At 46.2% G+C, this 21,495-nt stretch overlaps 1 protein-coding gene across 2 annotated transcripts in view; it reads right to left on the bottom strand.

Annotated features, from left to right (window-relative positions):
• Window positions 1–21,495, bottom strand: part of NRP2 (neuropilin 2) — a 193,178-nt gene that overhangs the window by 59,029 nt on the left and 112,654 nt on the right. For both annotated transcript variants that reach the window (XM_069615560.1, XM_069615561.1), the window contains exons 4-7: window positions 17,048–17,278; window positions 15,114–15,269; window positions 11,341–11,510; window positions 6,177–6,332 (exon numbers count right to left, since the gene is read on the bottom strand). In XM_069615560.1, the coding sequence (XP_069471661.1) occupies window positions 6,177–6,332; window positions 11,341–11,510; window positions 15,114–15,269; window positions 17,048–17,278 (713 nt within the window). The remainder of the gene's footprint in view (window positions 1–6,176; window positions 6,333–11,340; window positions 11,511–15,113; window positions 15,270–17,047; window positions 17,279–21,495) is intronic.

The raw sequence follows: 21,495 nt of genomic DNA, 5'->3' as shown, positions 1-21,495 counted from the left end.
ACCCTTATAGAACGGGTACCCAGAAGGTGCTGTGCCCAAGACACAAGTTTCCAACCCTGGGTAACAACATAAATTAGTCTGGCAAAGGTGATCTTAGTTCATATAATTTGGTCAAATTGGTCAAACATACTAGATCACAAAAGGAAAGCCCATGAGCAGGGCTGTATGCGAGAATACAGAGTGCCCTGATAGCCCTACACAGAGGACGATCTGTATGAGTCCTCAACCTCAGACACCTTCCTGCCTTCAAGATGCTCTCGAATGTGGGCAAGCTCCTGCCTGGGAATGTCACCCCTAGTTCCTGCCCTTCCCACATCCAGGGGTGACAAACTACAAATGCACAGGTGAAGCCGGAAGTCGAAAGCAGGCTCCCCTTGTCTGGGTAAAATGGCTGACCAATTGTGTCCCGGACTCATTCATAGCCCTGCTTCCATCTCCACATTCATCCCGCAAGTCTAGAGTCTTTACATTCAAATAAACCCCATAGCTCTCTAAGTAAGATGTGTTATCACCTCTGGCATTTAATGTTCACCTGGAGTGTGTCCAAACCTTAAGTGAGTCTGTGCATCATTGGCTTCTGCTTGTTTGTGGAGGATAACACCATTCAATTGACTTTGAATCTACAGTAATGGTTCCTTCTTAAATGGTACGGGGAAGGGTGCTGGTAGCATGGTTTTCCACTATCTACTCGTCTCAAAGCTATATTTCAGAGCCCTAGGTGTACTTTCTATAATAATTAGCTGGCTTTATGTCAAAATGACTAGCCATCTGTTCCTAAAATGTAAGCCATGAGGTAGCCCATGCCAATTTTACAGTGGAACAAAGGGGAATCTGAGAATTCTCTGCTCCTTACCACCCTTCCCCCGTTCCCCGCCCAAGAAGCAGTTCTGCGTCGCACAGAGCGCGCGCCTGGTGCAGCACTTGGCACCAGGCCCACCCTGCTCTGGCAGTAGGGGAGTAATTCAGGGAAGGCTGTAATAGCCTGACACGTATAATGCGTACATACATATATCTATATGCAGGCCTCCTTCGTGGCTCGGGCTCAAGCTGCGGCAGATTTTGACAAATCTATTTGGCACAGCTCACTCTGAACTATTCCACAGCCCGAGCGGTGCAGTCAGTCAGTGCCGCACTGTGCTGCGTGAGGAGTCTGTGCCTGGAATACAGAGGCAAGAGGGGACCTTTCCAATGGAAGAGCATGCTGATTAATGCGGATGGGAGAGGCTGGATGGGATGCTCTGGTGCAGTGGAGTGCCGCATTCGTCCCAGCTGACCAGCGCTTGCCAATGAAACAATGTGGCATATGATGTCTTTTCCTACTGCCCTGCCCCCTATATTAAATCTCTGTCTTGCCCAGACATTTTGGCATTTTTGCAACTAGGCCCCACAATGAAGATAATTTAAATATTCAAATACCAATATATGTGTTGCTGCTTGTTTTAACCAGGGCTGGGTCTAATTTTCCACTTCAAAGCATAGTTTCCTTGGCATCCATTCGAGTAGAACGGAAGCGTGGTAGCACTGCTCGTGCCCAGGGGCTGGGGCATTTAGGAATGGGAGCCCCGAGGGTAAACCGCAGGATTTATTTTTAAATTCCACATAATTGTTTGAGTGATAGTCTCTTGTGGTGGGAAAATACAGGTGGAAATGTCCCTCCCAACTGGGGTGCCGTTAACCAGAACGGAGAAAGACAGACTGCCTGCCCGAAGCCTCTTGAATTGAGTCTTCAGCTTCCTTAAATAGAATGTATCGGCAAATCTGTAGGAAAGAGCTCATAAGAGGTAGATTCACACACAAGTGTATGTTACCACAACAGCCATATCCTTCCCCGCCCCTAATGTACTAGGTGAAATAATTACACAGGACACCCACAAGGCGGTTTCCTGGGATAATGTGGTGAAAAGGAAAACAGTGCAACGGAACTGGTCCCTCCCTTTCCTAGTCCTACCCACCAATCAGCCGCTGCTGGATTCTTCACTGTTGCTGAAGCCGAGCACACTGCTAGATAGACCTTCCAGGATCTTCCCCAAAACGTCTTTCCTGTCTTGGACCAGCCACTTCCTGTCGTGACCCACCAGCGCATACTAAAAAAGGGTACCCTTTCCCATGGCCATCCACCACTGGAGCTCCAAAGTATTTAATTTCTTAAAAACAGCAGAGGAGTGTCATGCTACTGTTAAGAGGGTGACTGTGAACACAAAATAGGGCATGGCGATAGGGTGAGAACAGTGTTTTTTTCTGTAGCCAAATACTGTAATTAGTTGAGTCCGGCCTCTTGCTTTATAGCACGGCTTCTGGGACAAGCAACTAATCATGGAAGCTCGCAGCATTTTGGGAAGGGTGCAGGCAAAGAACATAAAAGCAAAAAAGTTCTGCCCTTGTATCCCCAAAACCATCAAATTCCTCCAAAGAAATGAGTTAAGTAGCTTTTCTTTTTTTATGCACGGAAGGGGGAAGTTTGATTTAAAAAAAGATTATATAGGCTTCTGTTTTTAATAGGTTTTGACTGTGGGATCTGTCAACATTGTTCAAGAGTGTGCCACACCGCCACCACACTGCCCTGATATCACGAACACCGCCCTGACGTCACCCGGCCGCGTGGGCTGTGCACATCTTCACCCTACGGATGCAAGGCGTAGACTGTAAGCGGTGCGTGTGCAGCAAAGCCCGTGCACTCGCCGGACGGAGCACTCACTGCATTATATCCCCTCTGCGTCGGAAAGCATCCATCGCTGCGCCCCGCTTACAAGGACAATTCACAAAGAAACACACACAGCAGGCGCTCTCTCCCCCTCTCTCTCGGGGAGCTGCAGATGGCTGTGCAGCCTGGCGAGGCCATACATCACTGCCAGGCCTGATTGCTACTGCAGATCCCATATCCCTGACACTCGGAATCGCTGCCCGTTATGTATTGTTCTCTTTATTCTGGGGGACACGGCGCTCCCCCTCGGAGCAGCCCCTGCCCTTTCATTTCCAGGCCCCAGTAACTCCTGAACTGCAACCTAGCCGAGTTGCAGAGGGAGCAGGGCAGTAAATTGCCAATGACTCTTAGAGGCACGAGGAGGCCTTGCGCATCCTTCATTTGCAGTCAGAGGACGTACACTGACGCAGAGCCTCTCTGTCTTAAGTGTGATGCAGCACGCAGGTGGAACTTGCTGACGGAGGCGGAAATCAGGATGCCAGCCTTACTCCCGCTCTTTTCACCTTGGCCACACGAAACAGAGGAGGGCATGGTTGATGGGCACGGAAGGGAGCTAAGCGGGATGGGAAGGCAACAAAAAGTGCTAATGGGACGAACAAATGGCTAAAATGGACTCGAGCAAAAGAAGGGACTAAAGAGGGCAAGAACAGGGCCCGTGGAAAGAATAGGAGCTAAATGTGACTGGGGCTAAACCGGACTGGGGGTGGGGGGCAACAAAAGTGGCTAAACGGACTGGGGCCTGGTTGGCGGGGCAAGAAAAGGGGTGGGGCAAGAACATTAGTTAAAGGGTTAAATGAACTTGGGCAAGAAAAGGGACTAAAGAGGGCAAGAACATGGGCTATGGAAAGAATAGGAGCTAAAAGGGTCTTGGCAAGGAAAAGGGCTAATGGGACTGGGGGCACAACAAAATCGCCTAAAGGAGTGGGGATCAACAAAATGAGCTAAACGGGCTGGAGCCAACAAAAAGGGCTAAATGGACTGGGGAGTCAAGAAAAGGGGCAAGCACAAGCCTGGGGCAGTTAAAGGGGTTGGGGCAACAAAATGGGCTACATGAGACTGGGTGGTCAGGGGAAGCGGCAAAACAGGCTTGGGGCAGCTAAAGGGTTAAGGGATAACACAAGAAGCTAAATAGTACTTGGTTCAAGAGAAGGGGCAAAATGGTCCTGTGGCAGCTAAAGGGGCTAAACGGGACTGGGGGGGGGTCAAGGAAAGGGGCAAAATGGGCCTGTGGGCAGCTAAAAGGGTGAAGGGGCAACACAAGGTGCTAAATGGGACTGGGGGTCAAGGAAAGAGGCAGAATGGGACTCAGGGTCATGAAAAGGGGAAACATGGCCTGTGGCAGCTAAAGGGGCTGGGGTTACACATTTGCACTCTGCCATGCTAGCGAGCAAACACTGGCTGCCATGCTTGCATGGCAAGCAGCGTTTACAATGGGTCCCTAAGGAGTCTGCCTGCTTCATAGGGATCCCCAGTGTTTGCACCACCATGAAAATGCATGGCAGGGGAAATGCGGAGGCATTTGAATGGTGGAGAGGAAGGGAAGCAGCAGAAACACAAGTTGAGTTTTGCACTTCCTCGCCGCCATTCAGATGGTTACAAATTAGCTATGACTAAATCACACAGGTAAACGTCTTATACAAGACTTCAACATGTGTAATTTACTTTACAGCTCATTGAAAATGAGCTCCCCTGAGTCTCCTATTAACAGGACTTCCAAGAATGTCCGGATTGACGAGAACCCGCCAAATCTTCCTATTAGCACAACACATCCCTTACATTCTCACAACGGCAAATTATTTTTAAAAATCTTTATATGTAAATAGGTGAGGCTGTGTCGACCCCAGAAAGCCTTGTGGATAATGCAAAGGGTCTTGAACTTGATTCTTGCAGACAATGGGAGCTAGCAGACAGATTTCAGTTCTAGAGATATGCGGTCCCTGTTCTTGAGGCCAAGGATAAGTCTTGCAGTCCTGTTCTGGATTAGTTGCAGGGGGCAGAGAGTAGAGGAAGGCAGATTGAGAAAGAGACTGTTGCAGTAGTCCCGCCTAGAGAGAACCAGTGCTCTGGAGACAGTGAGCTTCTTGGGCAAAGTGAGAAAGCGAAGATCCCTTTGAGGAAGTGCAGCTTTGTAGTGGGACTTCTTGGCGATGTCCGATTTGTGAGGAGAGAAAGTGAGAGTGGAGTCAAAGATGGCACCAAGGCTTTTTGCCTTGCAGGAAGGAGAAGGAAGAAGGCCAAAGGCAGGCGGCCAGAGCGAGAGAAGAAAAGCAAGAGCAGGGGCAGGGGTCACAATGAGAAGGATCTCCATCTTACTGGCATTAAGGCAGAGATCGTTGGAGGTGGACAAATCCTGAATCGCAGATTGTCAGGAATGAGCGAGAGAGCAGAGGGGTTTGAGGGAAGCCTGAAGGAAAGCTGATTGTCATCCTCATAACACTGAAAGTTAGGGGAGAAGGTAGAGATAAGGTGGGCCAAAGGGGCCACGTAGAGGTTGAAAAACTAGGGTGAGAGGATAGAGCCGTGGGGAATGCCACACATAGAGAGAGATGTGGTGGAGAACAAGGGGACAAAGAGGAAAGAGGCCTGGCACTCCAGGGCCAGATCCGCGATGCCCAGGTTCTCATGGAGTTGATTGATCAGGATGGTGTTGTTGACCGTGTCAAAAGCAGAGGAAAGATCAAGGTGGATGAGGACAGAACGAATGCTGGAATCAAGGTTAGAGAGCAGATCTTCACAGGTGTTCAGGGGAGCAGTTTCCATGCCTCTGGCAGCTCTGAAGCCAGACGGATGGTCAAGGAGACAACCAACAGATGCAGTGTGGAGAGTAAGCTGGGAGGTGGACAGCTTTTCCAAGAGTTTGCCCAGGAAAGGGGTGGTGCATCTTCTGTATTGCAAGTGAAGTGTTGTCTGCAGTCTGTGCAGTAAATTGAAAGCTTTTAATGCTGGCTGCTTTCTTTCTGACAGCTCCACCCCTAATTCCGTGCAGTGGTTTAACACCGTACAACGTTTATAAAGGGAACTTACCTGCGCAATGTAAAACTCTTTCTTTATTTATCTCCTCTCTTTCTCTCTCTCTCTCTCTCTCTATATATATATATATATACATATATATATAGTTCTAGGGTCTCTCAGGATTTTTAACGAGAGCTCAGCAGCGCTGGTAAATAGTTTGCAAGGCCCCATGCATTATAGTGTGTCTTATTAACAGGCCTTTGTTGTGTATGCTGGAACTGCAATGTTGTATGCATCATCACTCCCAACATGAAAACACAGCCCGATGCAACATGATTCAATAAATAAAACAATGTCCTTTACATCAGTAAAACCCTGCCACTTCCATCAATAACTCAGCTAATCAATAAATGGCTATCCGTTTCTTCATTATTGCATCCAATCACAAAGCAATGTCCCATTCACCATCCCTCACTTCAATTCATGCTGGCCTATTCCACGCCGCCTCCATATCTAGACTTACCTTGTGGTTTTTGCCATGCCGGAACATCATCCAGTCCTCTCCATTGGTGCTGACTTCCAGTTTGTAGGATTTGACAAAGTATCCATTCTGGGTTTCTCGAGAGGTGGCACCCTGAGTAGCAATGGCTGTCAGCAGTGTCAGGAAACGAAGGTCTACCTGCAATGAGGGAGGCAAGGAGACACTTTTAATAACATAAAATAAACTCCCACTCGATCAGTTCCAGGTACACACTGTGATAACAACACTCTAAAGCAGGGTGCATCAAGGCCATATTACTTTTTTTAAAAAAAAACATTTGATGTTCAGTGATGGATGGTGAGCTTGAATGCACCCCTAACATCCTCCTGCTCGGCCAGACAGCTTGGGGATGCTTTTATATATTTAGATTCAAGTGCGTTTTTTGCACCCCAGTTATAGATTGAAACTAGTTAGAAACATCATTCAAAAAGGATCACGTGTTGATGGACTACCATCAAAAGGCACCTGGAATGCCGAAAGGAAGCTTGTCCGGGCAATTGCATTTCGGGACACACGTCAACATTCTGGTAGGCTGAGAGGTGGTGTGCGGCGGAGTGCTTGGCTATAGAACTGGGAGACATGGATTCCAGTCTCACGTTTCCCCACTTGCCTAAAACGATGTGATCATGGGCTTATCCTTGTGCATCAGTTCCCTTACACGCCAAAAGCCGGAAGTGTGGATGCACGAGCTTCACACCCACATTAAGGGCTATACGAGTAAATACTGCATGGGGCGAATCAGAGAAGAGGACAATAAAGCCACATGCCTTGTGTAGTCTTCTGTAAGTCATCAGAAAAATAGATTTCAAAAGCTATACGTCTCTAATGTCTGGGGGCCACTAATGGTAATGTCACTCATTTAACAACTGATGGTGGTTTTCTCCACATAACTTGATTGAAAATGGTGTAAACGTTTAGCAGCTGTTTGATGTTAGAACCAATGCTCACATATTTTCAAATTCTTTCTTAAAAATGCTTACCAAAGTTCACTTCTCCTGAAAATGTCTAACCTGCTCTATGAAGTAGCTTCTCACCGGGTACTTAAATCGGGCATTCCACACTGCTTGCCAGGTAAACTTATTTTGCACCGATAAGCACACCATTCCAATTTTTTGGGTCATCTGGGATGTATGTACGTAGTCATTTGTAAAGGTGTCCTCCCAGAAAGTAGGATTCGTTGAAATACTGAAGGCCATCTTTGATAACTAGTAAATTAGGCCAAATATTAAGATTATGGTAGAATTAACCAAGATGGAAAGGCATTGAGGAAACTGCACTTCACGCAGATCCAGAAAAATACTAGCTCGACCAATCCATTCTTCGTGTTTCCATGGATTGTCAGGTTCTAGCATACATACGGGAAATGTCAGAGTGAATATCCTAATGTAGTATTTTTCTGTCGTGGATTTTTGAAAAGTACTCTGCTGAATCCATTCCATTGGGAAATTGGAACCCGCACCGACTATCATCTCAACACACTCTTTTTAATGTCTTCATCTTGGAACATATCGGAGGGCTAGCAAAATATACACAAAACCGGTTTCCTGTAGATCGTGGCATATAGAAACATGCAGCGGTCCTCACCCAACTTTGACAATTCTACGCATTGCAACAGGCTGGGGTGGCTGCGCTGGAGACCCTGACTGCGGCTCCCGCCTGCCCACTGCCGTCAGAGAGGAGATTTAGAATACTGCAGCCTTCGTTCCGCAGAACATTGGCTCACTGCTGCAGCCAGGTTTATCATTATGCAGTTCATCTAATGGCTCGCCTTGCTGCAGTGGAACCCACTTTAAATAAATGACATTACAGGGAGCGCAGGCGCCAGGCTGAAAGGTGGGGTGGGGTGCGCCTTCCAAGGAACAGTGGGTGAAAGGCAACATGCAAAGAGCTGATGCATCTCCAGAGCACCACATGCTTAGTACAATAGAACAAAAAAAACAGGAAACGTAAAAAAAAAACCTGCATTAAAGCTCCTCTGTGTGCCAAATCCATACCTATTTCCTGTAGAAAAACCTATTTTGCGCACAACTGTTTGCGAAATGCGTGATTACATGATTTTGAAAGTCTGACTCTCAGTTCAAGAATGGTCATGGTTTCTGCTAGCAGCAGACACCTCATAATCACGAGTCTTTCCAATGAAACACTTTAAGATCTCACAACATCACCCATGTATGAGAACAGTCTGTTTTTGATATGTGAAATCAAAGGGTAACTCTAGATCGCAAATTTTATATTTGCCTAAAATATACATCCTGTTTGAACTCGAACTAGTCCAGACCTTTTCTGCTCGTGTGGAGGATAGGTGGGTGACCGTTGTGCTCCAGCAGTCTAGCCCACCTGGAGACACACCACATCCTGCTGGGAATCACCTTTCTAAGCCAGCCAGCCAAAAGGGCTTTACACCTGGAGTACGTATCAGTTTACTTGAGCCTACCCTGGCCTGACACAACCTGACCCCAGCTCGCCAGAAGATCACCCCCCAACCCAATGGGCAGGTCCAGTCTGCCAGAATCCCACAACAGCCGGGAACGCGCCACTGTCTGCCAGAAGATGACTAGTCTTCCAGGAGACCCCCACCTCAGTCCACTAGTACTGGCCGGGAGCATGTCCTTTACCCCCAAAAAAGCCAAGTACAGCCTGTCCAAGGCCAAGCGCACTCAGCTGGGGACCACTGACACTGCCATGAGTCTGCTACAGCCTGCCTGCAGTCTGCAGCCGACATGTTTTGGGGAGGCTGTGGCTGTCTCTTTCATAACACTTCTGTTGCTAACCTTCTGCCTGGAAATTACGATGAACAGATCATTGAGCTAAACATATTACACAGCCCCTCCAGCCCGTGGAGTGAACAGGAGTGGCAGCCACAGATATAAAAGTTGTGTGTAGTCCCCTGTGTATGTGTTATGTTTTTTCGTTCTCTGTGCTTCTTGGAAAATAAATTGGGTCCACTCCGAGTTCAAAAACAGCCACTCTATCTGATACAAAACATCCCTCTCTTCAACTTTCAAGTCTTGGCGTGTATGCTGTTTCTCTCCAAATACTAATCCAGACCTGGATTTGCAGTTACCAAAAAACAAAACAGCTGCTGCCAATCAGCAGGTCAACGTCCTCAGAGGTTTCTGGCAGCTGCCTTCCTATTAACGTAAACTGCCTAAGCAAGATATGGCCACATGCGAGGACTCCCAGCCCGTGTGATTTGGAGGGGAGTCTGAGGAGACAAGGCATCTTACGGACTCTCTCTGCCGATGTCCCTAAAGCACGGTAACCCTCCCTCGAAGATTCTGCATTTGGCGCTGCCAGGAGAGCCCGATATATCAAGAGCAAGCACCTGGCTGCCCAACGCCATCAAATCTTCTAGAAATGGTAACAACCTTTTAGAGAATACTCTGTGTTTTTTTTTTTGCACATATGTTTGTAATTTTATTTTTTTACAGTCATTTGTATACATTTTAGCAGGGTTTTGAACACTTTTTGAAATGATTATTAAAACCGGGTTAAAAAGATTATTACAAATGTCAGGCTTTTGAGCTATTTTTACGAGCATAATTGAACAACTCCCTTTTTTTTAACAATAACACGTGTAACTCCATGAGAAATGCTGCTGGTGTTTCAATAGCAGTGCTTTTGCTGGTTTCCTTTGAAGATTAAAATATGACTTGTTTTTTGATGAGTCCCCCATAGTCTTTTATTTGTGTGGGTCTTTTACAAATCTCCAGCTGCAGAGCGTTCTGGTGCTGCTGGTCCACTGCTCAGAATCTTCATGGACGTTTTAATGTGGACAATTCAACTCCATCAATCGCAATGCCTTGGAACATGCACGTGAGCCCAGTGTGCATAAGGGAGGCAGGAGAAAGTCCTCATTTGCACCCCACCTCCACTCTCACTGTGCCACCTCACTCAAAAGACCCAAAAAATGATTTGTCCTGGTCATTTGACCCATCCTCTGTCTTAGTCTTTGCGGCTCTCTGCGCCCTGACGCCTGCGGGCTCCGCCGCATTATAAATTGAAATAATAATAATAATAATCCACTGCTCCGCCATTTCTGCACTGCCAATATTATTCCCTCCTTAGTGATCCCGGTCCCAGCATTGCACATCTGTTATTATCCCAGCTGCCACTGGAAGCGTTTGAAGTGCCTGGAATTGTCTCAAAGATCTGCTTTGATCCTGCTGGATTTTGTATACCCAATTACAACTTTCAGAATAACTGTCAGATCTATGTGAAAACGTTACCAGAAAAATGTATTCATGTGAAAAAGTCATGAGAAAAAAAAGTATTTTTCAAAATGGAGTCATTCTATTCAGGCAAAGTAAAGTGTGAACATTTTGTCAGTTATTTCGTTGCCAATAAGAGCTATTTTTTAAATACACACACATAGAAGGCCATAACCCTATACTTGACCCAAATTCCAGCTAAAACCAGGCAATTACCAGCCCCCAAAGTCCCTCTTAGTCCAGGGGCCTACAACCGTTGGCTCTCCAGATGTTCTGGACTACAACTCCAATCTGACCAAGCCAACAAGGTCAATGGTGAAGGATCATGGGAGTCTTAGTCCAAAACATCCAGAGTCGCAGGTTGCAGAGACCTGCTCTAGCCCCATCCCTAACTCTAACCCACAAGCTTTCCCGAGCCCTAATCGTCCAGGGCTCTAAAGCATCCAGTTGGCATGAGACACAATAGAAAACACAATATAAATAAAAGTATACAGTGACCCTAACCTCAACCCCATCATCAGCCCTCCACAACCTCAAGAGTCATTAGCCAAGCTCTAATACGACCCTTTTAATGCTAACCGTACTATGACTTGCCCCAGCTCTAAAACGTACCCTAATCCCCTAGTGCCTAGGCTTATCCAGAGCCCTATCCTACTCCACCCCTCTATCTCCAGCCCTCCAACCCTTCCCAACCTCCCTAACGCTTTACATTTCTCCAACTGTAACCCAAAAACGTGATCTACTTTTAATCATTGCCTCACCCAAACCCCACCCCTACCCCTAACCATAACACTTAACATAGCTCTTACTCGACCCTAACACCGACCCAAACCCCAAAAGCACCACATCTCTACAGCCTGCTTTTGATGAGTCTTTGCATCCGACTCCTACTCCAAAGCCCTCTCTGGTACTGCTCACATAACATATTGAAGTACCTGGAGATATTCCTTATTGGTGTCAACGTTGGGTGTCCAGCCATTGTCATCACTGTTGAGTCGGCTCTGCTGGGCAGTCCACCGCAAGTCAGAATAGGTGGAGGAGGCTGTGATCTGTTCATTGGCGATCCTTCCCGATTCCATTCCGAGGGGCACGTTACATTGGAAGGCTAGACAATGTACAAGCATATTAATACCTATTAACACCAACATCTTTAACCATTACCTAATTATCAGTTCTGGAGGTTACAGAGTACAACGTCTAGCCCTGAAGACCATACCTTGACTATGGTATCTAGTTCTGGTGGCCACTTCTGCATAATGGGGGTCACAATTTGAGGATTAGCTCGAATTCCAGGGGCTACATGTGAATAATGGTGACCACCGATGGATTTCACATCTAGATCATGGTGTTCAGCTCTTCGGTCTATGTCTGGATGATTGTGCCAGCTCTGGAGGCTATCTCTGGAGCACTGTTCAAGCTCAGAGGCCACATCTCCAGAAATGTGAAGTCAGATTTGAAGTAGTTCAAAGGTGAGTTACCTCAAGAGTGAATGGCTCAGAACACACCTTCAAAACGGAGAATCTGGGAATATTATCAAGTATTGAGTGTAGGAAAGCAGGAACCTAGAGGGTGCCATGGCACAGTGGATAAACAGAGGACTCAAGGTGCGTTTTTGGGTAAATAGAAATGTCGCTGTGCTTTGCTCAAAAGGTAGGAAAAAAATGAAAGATTAAGGTATGATGTGTCGCAGTAAATACAATGAGGGCAGTACGATTGGTAGGTGCATTGAATGTTCACAAAACTCTCAGCCAGTCAGGTAGAGTCATCATTCTAGGTTAACATGTAACAATTGTTTCTAGGTAAAGGCGTCAGTAAAAAAAAAGTATTTCACAGTTCCTCTGTTCCCTGTATCTGGGGGGTCCCACATCACAAAGAATGATGAAGATGATTCTCCTCTGGCTTAAGTGATCATTATAGCGATCAACCCAGCGTTCAGATGTGTACTTGGCCAGTCTTGTGAGGAATCAAGGTTATGGCCCTGTACCCCCCCCCCCACCAAAGACGGGGATGATCATTATTTATAACCTGGTGCTCGCCCTGGAATGCAAATAATGGAAAGCGTTTTTGTTTTTTTTTTAACAGGAGACGGGCTGCCCAATCTGCCATCACAAAAAGGACAACCAAGATGGCGGTCACTACAGGAAAAAGAAAATGTACTGAGACCCCTTTCTCTTTCTATTGTGGCAACAAAGCAGATTGGGGAGAGTGGCAGCTGAAAGGAAGAAGCCCATTTCCTTCAGTTAAGTTGTATTGGGTGGCGAGAGTGGTCGATTGGAGGGCGGGAGGGGTGTTGTGGGGGCCAGGTGGGCAGTGGGGGCACTGAGGGAAAGAAATGACACAGGGGGCTGGGAGAAGGCGGGTGGTGACTGGCAGATTCTGCTCAGGTAACCTGCCACCTGGGTGGCTAAGAACAAGTCTCCAGATCCAAATGATTTCTGGCCTGTCTTGGGACATTTTCAGGCCATTGTCATTATAGGCCCCCGACAAGGGGGGCCGCTCATGGCACTCTTTCCACATGAGCCTATCATATGCTTTGTTCTTCTTCTTGGTCATCGTCAGCACCTTGATTAGACCTCTAGTTCACATATGGATCTTGGGTGGTCATCCAAGGGAGCCTCTGGGTGAACAATCACTGGCTCTAGACCACCAGGCAAGTGTTCTTAAGACTCCATTGTTAGCTGTCCGATCCAAACTGATCTGTATTAATGCTCCAAGCTCACCTCCTTCTTGATTGCTCTTTCAAGTGTGTTTAGATGTGGGCCCTGCCAGTTCTCGACACCATGTAAACAAAGCTTTCAGCTGTTTATCCCCAAAGCTCTGACCCCTAGCCAACCCAGGTCTCATCGGCTCTGTGGTCCAACTCCTGATTCCTCATCGGTCCCTTGGGCTTTTTGGGTTTGCCAATTCTGGGTTTCTTTTCTGGATCTCACTTTCCATCACCTTATTCTTCCCCAATGCATCCTGCCTAACTCCTCCACCTGCTTCCCTCCTTCCTCCTTCCTCCTTTTGGTTTCTCATTTCTCTAACACCTTCTTTTCTCTGGTCTTGCATTCCTCCTTATCACTAGATTTTTCCTTCCTTCCTCTGTTCTTCTGGTGGTTATTCCCTTATCTTCCTCCTCTCTCTCCAGGTGGTTTTATTTTCCCTTAAGTCTTCCTACTCTCTCTGCCCTTCCACCTCATTGTTTCGTTCCCCCTTCATTCCTAACCACTCCTCCCCTAATATTTGCTCTTGAGCGTGTACACATTGCTCTCCCTGCTCTCTGGCACTTCCCTCACTCTTGCCATTGTCGCCAAGCTCCCCCTCCCTCTCTGAAGTCTGCTATTCTTTTATACTCTGGGCCATGCAAAATTAGGATAATAAGTGTTTGACTCAGTAAGTTAAGTGTTTGAGAAAGTCTCAGGCCCAGGGATTTGTTCAGGTTGTTTGGCCCACTCCCTCCCCAAGGCACATTTAGTTGCTAATGAATGGCTATTGGTCTGCTGCCTGGGTGTATAAGTGACCGGTTGCCATCTTGGAATCATGACGCCCCGTCATGGCGACTGCCTGATTATACAAAGGTCCTTTCTCGGCCTGGTGTGGTTCTCCAGCTTCCATGGTAATGGCTCAATGAGGTCCAAGCTGTTATCTTCAATCTGAAGCCAGGAGTAACTGGTTATCCTTGGGCCTAGAACATGCTTCCAATGGTTCTCTCCTTTGGTGGTTTGCTTGCTGTGCTAATGCTCTGAGCATACCCAGGACCCTGTGAAAATATATGTGTTTCTCAAGGCAGGCGATTATCCATCTGGGCAAAGGATCTGGAAGTGGGGTAGAGATCCTGAGTAATTTTCCATATAACATCTCTGAAGTTGATTTCACGTAGCAAGTTGCCTCCCCCAGTCGCAAGGCTCTATTATGGCACGCTTCCCCTCCTCAAATGTGTAATTCCATCATAAGGAATGCCATGCAGCCTAATTCACACAAAGGTTAAACACTCTGTGCATGTGACTAGCATTATATAGTCCACGAAATGGATGTCAGAAGGGAAGACTGGAAGGGGATTCTAAAAATAACATGTTTTCTGAAGCGGTAGAGAACGCCCTTAGTGGAGGTAATGTAAATACGAAACCAATAAGCTCTGAGACCCATTCAGTTAGGGGTCAGAATGCAAGGCCAAGACTAGAAAGTGTGATGTGTTTGCCTGCCAAATGCAGGCTGGAAAATAGGCTCAGAGAATGGGAAAGGAGTGGAAGTTCAACATACATAAAAGCAGTAGTCTTCCGTTGTCCATTATATTATCTTTTTAAATGTAGAAGAAGGAGAGTGCACACAGTTCAAGCATCCTAACCTGCTGGGAGAGGTGATACGACAGGGGAACAAATACCAGTGATGATAAACCAAAGCTGAAGCCAATCTTCCAGTTTGCCTGCAAAAGTAGTAATTAGGCAAGTCCCGGAGCATATGGGAAGTTAACCATGTTGTTTTGATATCAATGACCTTCGCCTAAAGTTAAATCACATATGCTGAATACACACGTGCTTTCAGAGTGTATAATTTATTTGAACCCATCGTTGGCATTGAAAGAACCAACTACCATGAGTGCCGACTCCATCCACTACCTATGATGTTACATAGACAGGGTCCACATGATGCGACTAAGTGCCCCAGCCCAACAGGGGTGCAATATTGAGATGTTACCCAAGTTACCAAGGTATGCATAGGTACTTACCCTCTGGTGTCTCCTGAGTGGCCAGGTAATAGCGGGCAGAGAAACCATCTTTCGCTACCGCCATGTCGGTGTGGAAGGTTAATGAGAGGATGCCAGAAGAAGATCGGATTTCAGAGGGTGTCTTGGTGCCACAGTATCGACCAATCAGAGGACCCACTGCAAAAGAGATGGGATCCATGAACACAGTGAATAAAGACCTCCGGTTTAACGCATTGCTCCACACTAGAAGTGACACTTCAATACGTAACACGTTAATTGGTATCTTTTGCTTCTTTAAAAAAAAAGTGTGATACTAAGGAGAAAGGAATAATGGGGTTGCCCGTTTAAACGGAGGGTCTGTTTGGAGTTTATGCCCATGAGAAAGCTTGGAAAGAAAGCAAAACATTGGGTTCCAGGGATTGCCTGATAGAGAATTCAATAAAAGAAGTTGAAAGTTTGTAATAAAGCGTGTGTGACTGAGTTTCTACTGTGCACAGTTGGCATCAAGGTTACACCCCAGGCTATTCTGTAATTGCTTGAGAGCCACTGGGGGCAACTAGGGACAGTTACACCGTGAGAGGTGACTAGCAAGCTCTACTATGCGTCTAAAGGTATGAAAGCAGAAGAATGCCAAACAGATACAAAGACGCTGGAGCTACAGAAAAATAGAGACAAGTACAACCTCTGCACATCATAAGCCACGCCTCTTATGGAGTATTGTGTTCAGTTGTGGGGGTGACACTGGAGCACTGCGTTCAGTTTTAGAGGCTGCATCTAGACAATTGTCTAGTTTTGTAGATGGTATATGGAATTTTGTGTTCGAACTGAAGTCTTTACATGAAATAATGGCATCAGTTCTTAAGGCCACATTTGAAGTATTGTCTGCACCGGCCAAAGCCAAACCAGGAGTATTATGTCCAGTTATTTGTATGCCCTCAGTATTTTGTGAAAGGTCGGTGCACAAATGGCAAGGAAAGAATTCAAATGTGTGCAAAAGGGAAAGAGAAGGCTGGGGTCCAGCACTTAAACTCGCATGAATCCCCTCCCCCGCCCCCCTGTTTTACAGCACAGACTTTTCTACAGATTGAGGACCCTGTGCCAAATGGGTCTGATGCACAGAATGAGACCCCTGGATAGAATGGGACCCCTGGACAGAATGGGGCCCCTGGATAGAATGGGACCCCTGGATAGAATGGGATCGGTGCACAGACCAGGACTCCTGCACAGAAGGTAACCGCCACACAGACCCTTTTGGCGAACATGCCCTTCCAATCAATCCAATTACGACTATTGCAACACACAGGACAGACATGTAGAGGGTCTGATTTACCATGAAATATTTAGTTTTCACACATCGGTTGGCTGGCAGTTATTTTATCAACAAATCCCCCCTCCTCCGTTTGCCTTTAGAGGAGACTAAAACGATATGTACATTTCTTGTAATCTAAGTAAAGGCAAAGATAACATGACATCTAGATAAATGTGCCTTTACAAACCTTCTTATCTCAGATCATGTCCTGCAGAAAAAACCCAAATGTTTCTCATGGGATTTGGGATTCTAACAGAAAGAAAATGTGTGATTGTTTGCCAGTGCAATATAACAAATTGAAAAATGTGAATATTTTGCGGGACAAAAAAATATCCTATCCCATTTCCTTCTACCCCACAAAAATTGTAACATTAACTGTGACCTCATTTTTCTCAACAACCCCATCTTTCCGTGGCAACAAAGGGCATAACGCCTATGATGATTTGTCCTTGGGTGGCCTAATGGTCATATCATAAATCAAAACACATATCTAAACTTGGCTGTACAGTCAACCAAATTGTGTGATCAGACACAAATAGGTTTCTCCCTGTGGCTCATCTTCCTTCTGTGACCAACATTGGGAAGCCATTAAATAACAGCAAACCCCGGCAAGAGGCAGTGTACAAAGAGCTGCACTTTTCCATACCTGTTGGAACACCGTCCCAGATGTCAAGCCAGTCATACTTGCAGTCCCCCTCTCCGCCCTGCAGTGGGTCGTGCTCCAGGTCAAAGGTGAGAAACTGGAGGACGATCTCCTGCTTGGGCTTGGCAAGGATGGTGAAGGTGCAGTCCAGGTTGTGTGGGTATTTGTCGGGGTACCCAGGTGACTCAATTGTGCCATTGGCTCCCGTGAAGTTTCTTGAACAGTCTTCCGAGCCTAAAGGGAAGAAAACTCATTGTCATCAAAATAACAAGAAATCCTTGCACACTCAACAAAACAATGACAGTACAGACGTGTGAAGCTATTTTAAAGTAGGATGCATAGCTCCCAAGCTGTCCCCTATGAAATGAGGGTGTTCCATATGGTCAGTGTATGTATTCCTTGCATTCGGGTACTGTGGGCTTTGCTCTTTCGATAATAAATCCAGGAGAGCAAGTCACAGTAGGCAAGGAAAGGAATAAGGCCTGCATGAACTAGTCATGTCGGTTGTGTAGGACTCTTCATAGGCCCGTGAATGCCTCTGTAGCATCCCAGAATTGCATCCGTTTGAAACAGTTGTAAATCAAAAATAGTGATAGTTGCTTTGTATGAGATGAGGCTTAGGTCATCGAAAATAAGTAAATATTAGTAATAGTACTGGTATTTGCGTTTCAGGTGGCAGCGGTTACTTTTGAATCTATTACTATTGTCTGCAGCAAGTTGGTGTTTCCATGGGAATAAGGAGCACTGCTTTTGATTTTGTCAGCTAATGTTTGATTGGTAGTCACGGATGACAACATGCTGGCGGTAGAGCTCTCGTGGTTAATTGCATGTAATGCCTAACATCAGTACTTAGCTGGTTTGTCTCCAGGCACTGCCCCCTGCCCATCATATGAAGTGCTTGGTATCACTCTATAAAAACGTGAGGAGTAAGGAGTATCTAATCATTGTGTCACATACACATCACTGGTGGCACTGGGGTTCTTCCACACATACCTGATACACCAGTATGAGTTTTAAGCTGTGAATGTACCATCTTTAACTTCACTATCTTTCCTTTTGTATTTCAATAAGACCATGAAAAGGGTCACAGGGCCAAGGACTAGTTTATTGGGGGATGTGGGCTACTATGTCTAAGAAGCTTTGCATTTGAGAAATAATTGACAAAACAATAACTGGCGTTCTTAAGAAAGTGCGCTTCTCCTTATGGATCTGAATATTTATTTCTTCCACCCGCTCCAATATCCGGCGAAGAGGAGCCTTATCTTTGCCTCAACACAGTAAACTGTTCCGCCTCCGTTTTGTGCTTGCACGCTGTCCCAGCACCAGATGCTTCTTGGCATGATTCTCCAACCATGCTGCAATATTGGCCTAAACAAGCAATCTGGCTGTGGTGCCCAGGCTCTGTGGGTATGAAACAATGTGCAGACCAGCCATGCTAACAATAATAAAGCGCTCACAGGGCATAGACCTTCCAATTGTGGCGTTAAGGACGCATGGGGCATCATACAAAGTTTGATGGTAATTCTGTGGTAAATCCACTGAATTCTGCCAAACTTGCTTACCATTACCGCCACTTGGTCCAATGGGTTTACCATGGGATTACAAGTGGTGGTACTGTTAATCCCACTCTATGGGGATTTCTTCAAAATTAACACGCGTGTTAATTCCCCCTATTTTGTACATTACAGTATCAGAAAATTCTCCACTTTAAGGTCAGACCTGTGGTGGCCTCCGGTAAAAAAAACCAGCAGTAATTACGTTATCTCCAAAAAAAGGGATGTTAACGGAATGACCTCCAGCTTTTTCCTGCACCACCAAACTTGTATAGAGACCCATAGTTTAGGAAGGAACATCCATAAAAGCTGTCAGGGCCTCGCTCTCTGCTCCCAAACCGATGCCACTCTCCTATTTCAGAAGAATCTGAGGACTGCAATCTGAAGTCTTCGGGTCCTAATTGAATGGACCGGGGCAACTGCACCACACTCTGCTGCGGGAGAAGGTCCCATGATTCCAAGGACACTAAGCCGCACCTCATCTCGGGGAACCTAGCAGCACAAGCATTGGCCGCTAAGGCACCCATCACCGGGAAACCACTAAGGGTAAGCATCACGCTGTGACAATGTCCACCTGGCGGAGAAGCTCTCTGAGCTGGCAACATGGCAACATTTAGAACAACAAAACACCAATATAAAGAAACCCAATGCTCACGAAAAATGCCTTTGCATATTTGAATATTCCAAATCACTTGAAGAAAATGTGTCCCCAAAAACAGTCAATACACCAATAGGCTATGATTCGGCCAGTGAGGTTGCTTTGTTTTAATGTCCTGTAAAACAGGCTTTGCTGTTCCAAAGAAGGCCCCTTCCACTTCTCAGTAGGGATGCTATACCTCTGAGGACACCACCATTGCATGTTTCCGTGGTAGTGCCAGCACTTCTCAGGAGGGATCCCAAACTTTAACCTGGACAGGAGGACCACAATACAATCAAGGGAGAAGTCATGGCACTTCTCGGCAGGGATGCGCTGTAAGTGCAATCATTTTGCAGAACCAGCACTTCCCAGCAGGCCTAAACATGATTTATTGTTTGGGCCCAGCACTTCTTGAGGGGTTGTGGGGTTGCGGGGCAATACATTTAGTGTGACCATATTAGCGGTGTTTGATAGGAATGCTATTCTTTCAGTAGGCTTCCATACGTGGGGTGGGACAATTCAAAAGCCTCTAATCAGGACAGGTGGGTTTTTAATCAGATCGTCCTACCTCTTCTCGGGATAGGGTCGTTGAACGTTTAATGGACCCATAAAAGACCTTCCCGGCAGCACAGCTGCATTCTTAATGGGGCCATCTCTGCACTTTACAGCAGAGCAGCTGTACATTTAATGGCACGGCACAGAGCTGCTATACTTCTCGGTGGGACATTATACGTATAATTGGGCCATATCAGCACTCCTTAGCAGCATGGCGGTACTTTCCATGGGACAGTGGATGCACTTTAAAGAGGGGACACTATTGTTTTGACAACATTTCTTGGAAACCAGGAGGTTCACACGTTTGAATCCCTTCAGGGGTGACCCATCCTTTCGAGGTTGATAATATAAGCACGTTTAAATTGGGGGATACAATAGCGAATATTTAGGCACCACCTAAATGCAGAATGCACGCTGTGTCATGCGTTATTTACATGGTCATCAGTGTTATTGACAGATGCAATCAGTACCTGCTGAGACACAGTATATTGCTTCAGAGCCACCGAGTCACATGAAATGGTGCACACTGAGTCCTCAGTCACTCCTTCGGTCTCTTCTCGGACATACATACATTCCAGTTACCGATTCTCAAGCATTCCGGGCTGGGCCAGAAACCACCATCATAAGCCTTCCGGTCAGATCTGTCAGGAACCACTTGCCAGCAGGTTCCTCTCTTGCGTTTTCTTATGGACTCTAAGACTTTCGTTGCACTGTTCTCGCGTGGTCATTGGTCCCGTACTCGAGAGTTTCGTTTTTCAAACAGAGCTATTACCAAATAGAGAGGTCCCTGCCATGCTGTACACCAGGGCATGATACAGATATCTGCAATATTTTGAGCGAATCCAAGAGAAGAGCGCCATACACTATTTTGAAGTGTGAGTGTTTTACTCCCCATCTTTAGAAGTCGGGAGTTAATAGATTTTTCGGGGAATAAAAACGTAATTGTCATTGTCTGCTGGGCTATTTTTAGTCAAGTAAAATAACATTTCAATTTTCAAAAATAGGTATTTTTGTAGTAGCAAATACTTTCTTTCTGTACACTAATTTCGAAAATTGAAAAGCTGTCTATTGTAAAGGCCCTCCTCCAACAAGATAACTCAATAGTATAGCTCCTGTGTGTGAAATGCGATGCTGCTGCCCCCAGTCTGAACACGTGAAATCAGCAGTGGAGGCGGGAACAGGGAGAAGCCTAGATGCCACGCTTTGGCTGTTGGGAGTATTTTTCTAATTATGTGGAGTAAAGCAGACAATTGTGCCTCTTACCTAGAAAGTGTCCAAGAGAGAGATTTTGCAGTAGAAATACGCAGAATTGCACTTGCTCAGAGGCTTGTGTTGGAACGGGAGGAATTTGAGGAGGTGGACATGTTAACAATGCGACCACACCATGTTTTCGAGGTAAGACTTTCTTTGTAAATGATTGATATTTATATTGACTGTATTCACATTCACTGTGTGGGGAAAACATTTAGCGAATCTGGCTGACTGGGCCTGATACGGAAGGCACCTGGCCCAGGATATGCCAATGGTTGGGCTAGGCAGATGCACGCTGCACTAACAGCTGTGGGTGACCTAGCCCCCTTACACTAGAAGCAATGGTTGCAGCAGAAAAGGGCAGGGGTTAGGGGTGGAAGGTGGGAGAAACTGGTGCTGCACTTAAGGATGTAAAAGTCCTTGCATCTGCCCTGTTGCACTGGGCTGTGCATGTG

This window comes from Ambystoma mexicanum, chromosome 9, assembly GCF_040938575.1.
Source record: "Ambystoma mexicanum isolate Mex_15411 chromosome 9, UKY_AmexF1_1, whole genome shotgun sequence".
In the NCBI taxonomy this organism is placed as follows: Eukaryota; Metazoa; Chordata; class Amphibia; order Caudata; family Ambystomatidae; genus Ambystoma; species Ambystoma mexicanum.
This window is presented reverse-complemented; position numbering and strand designations above follow the sequence as displayed.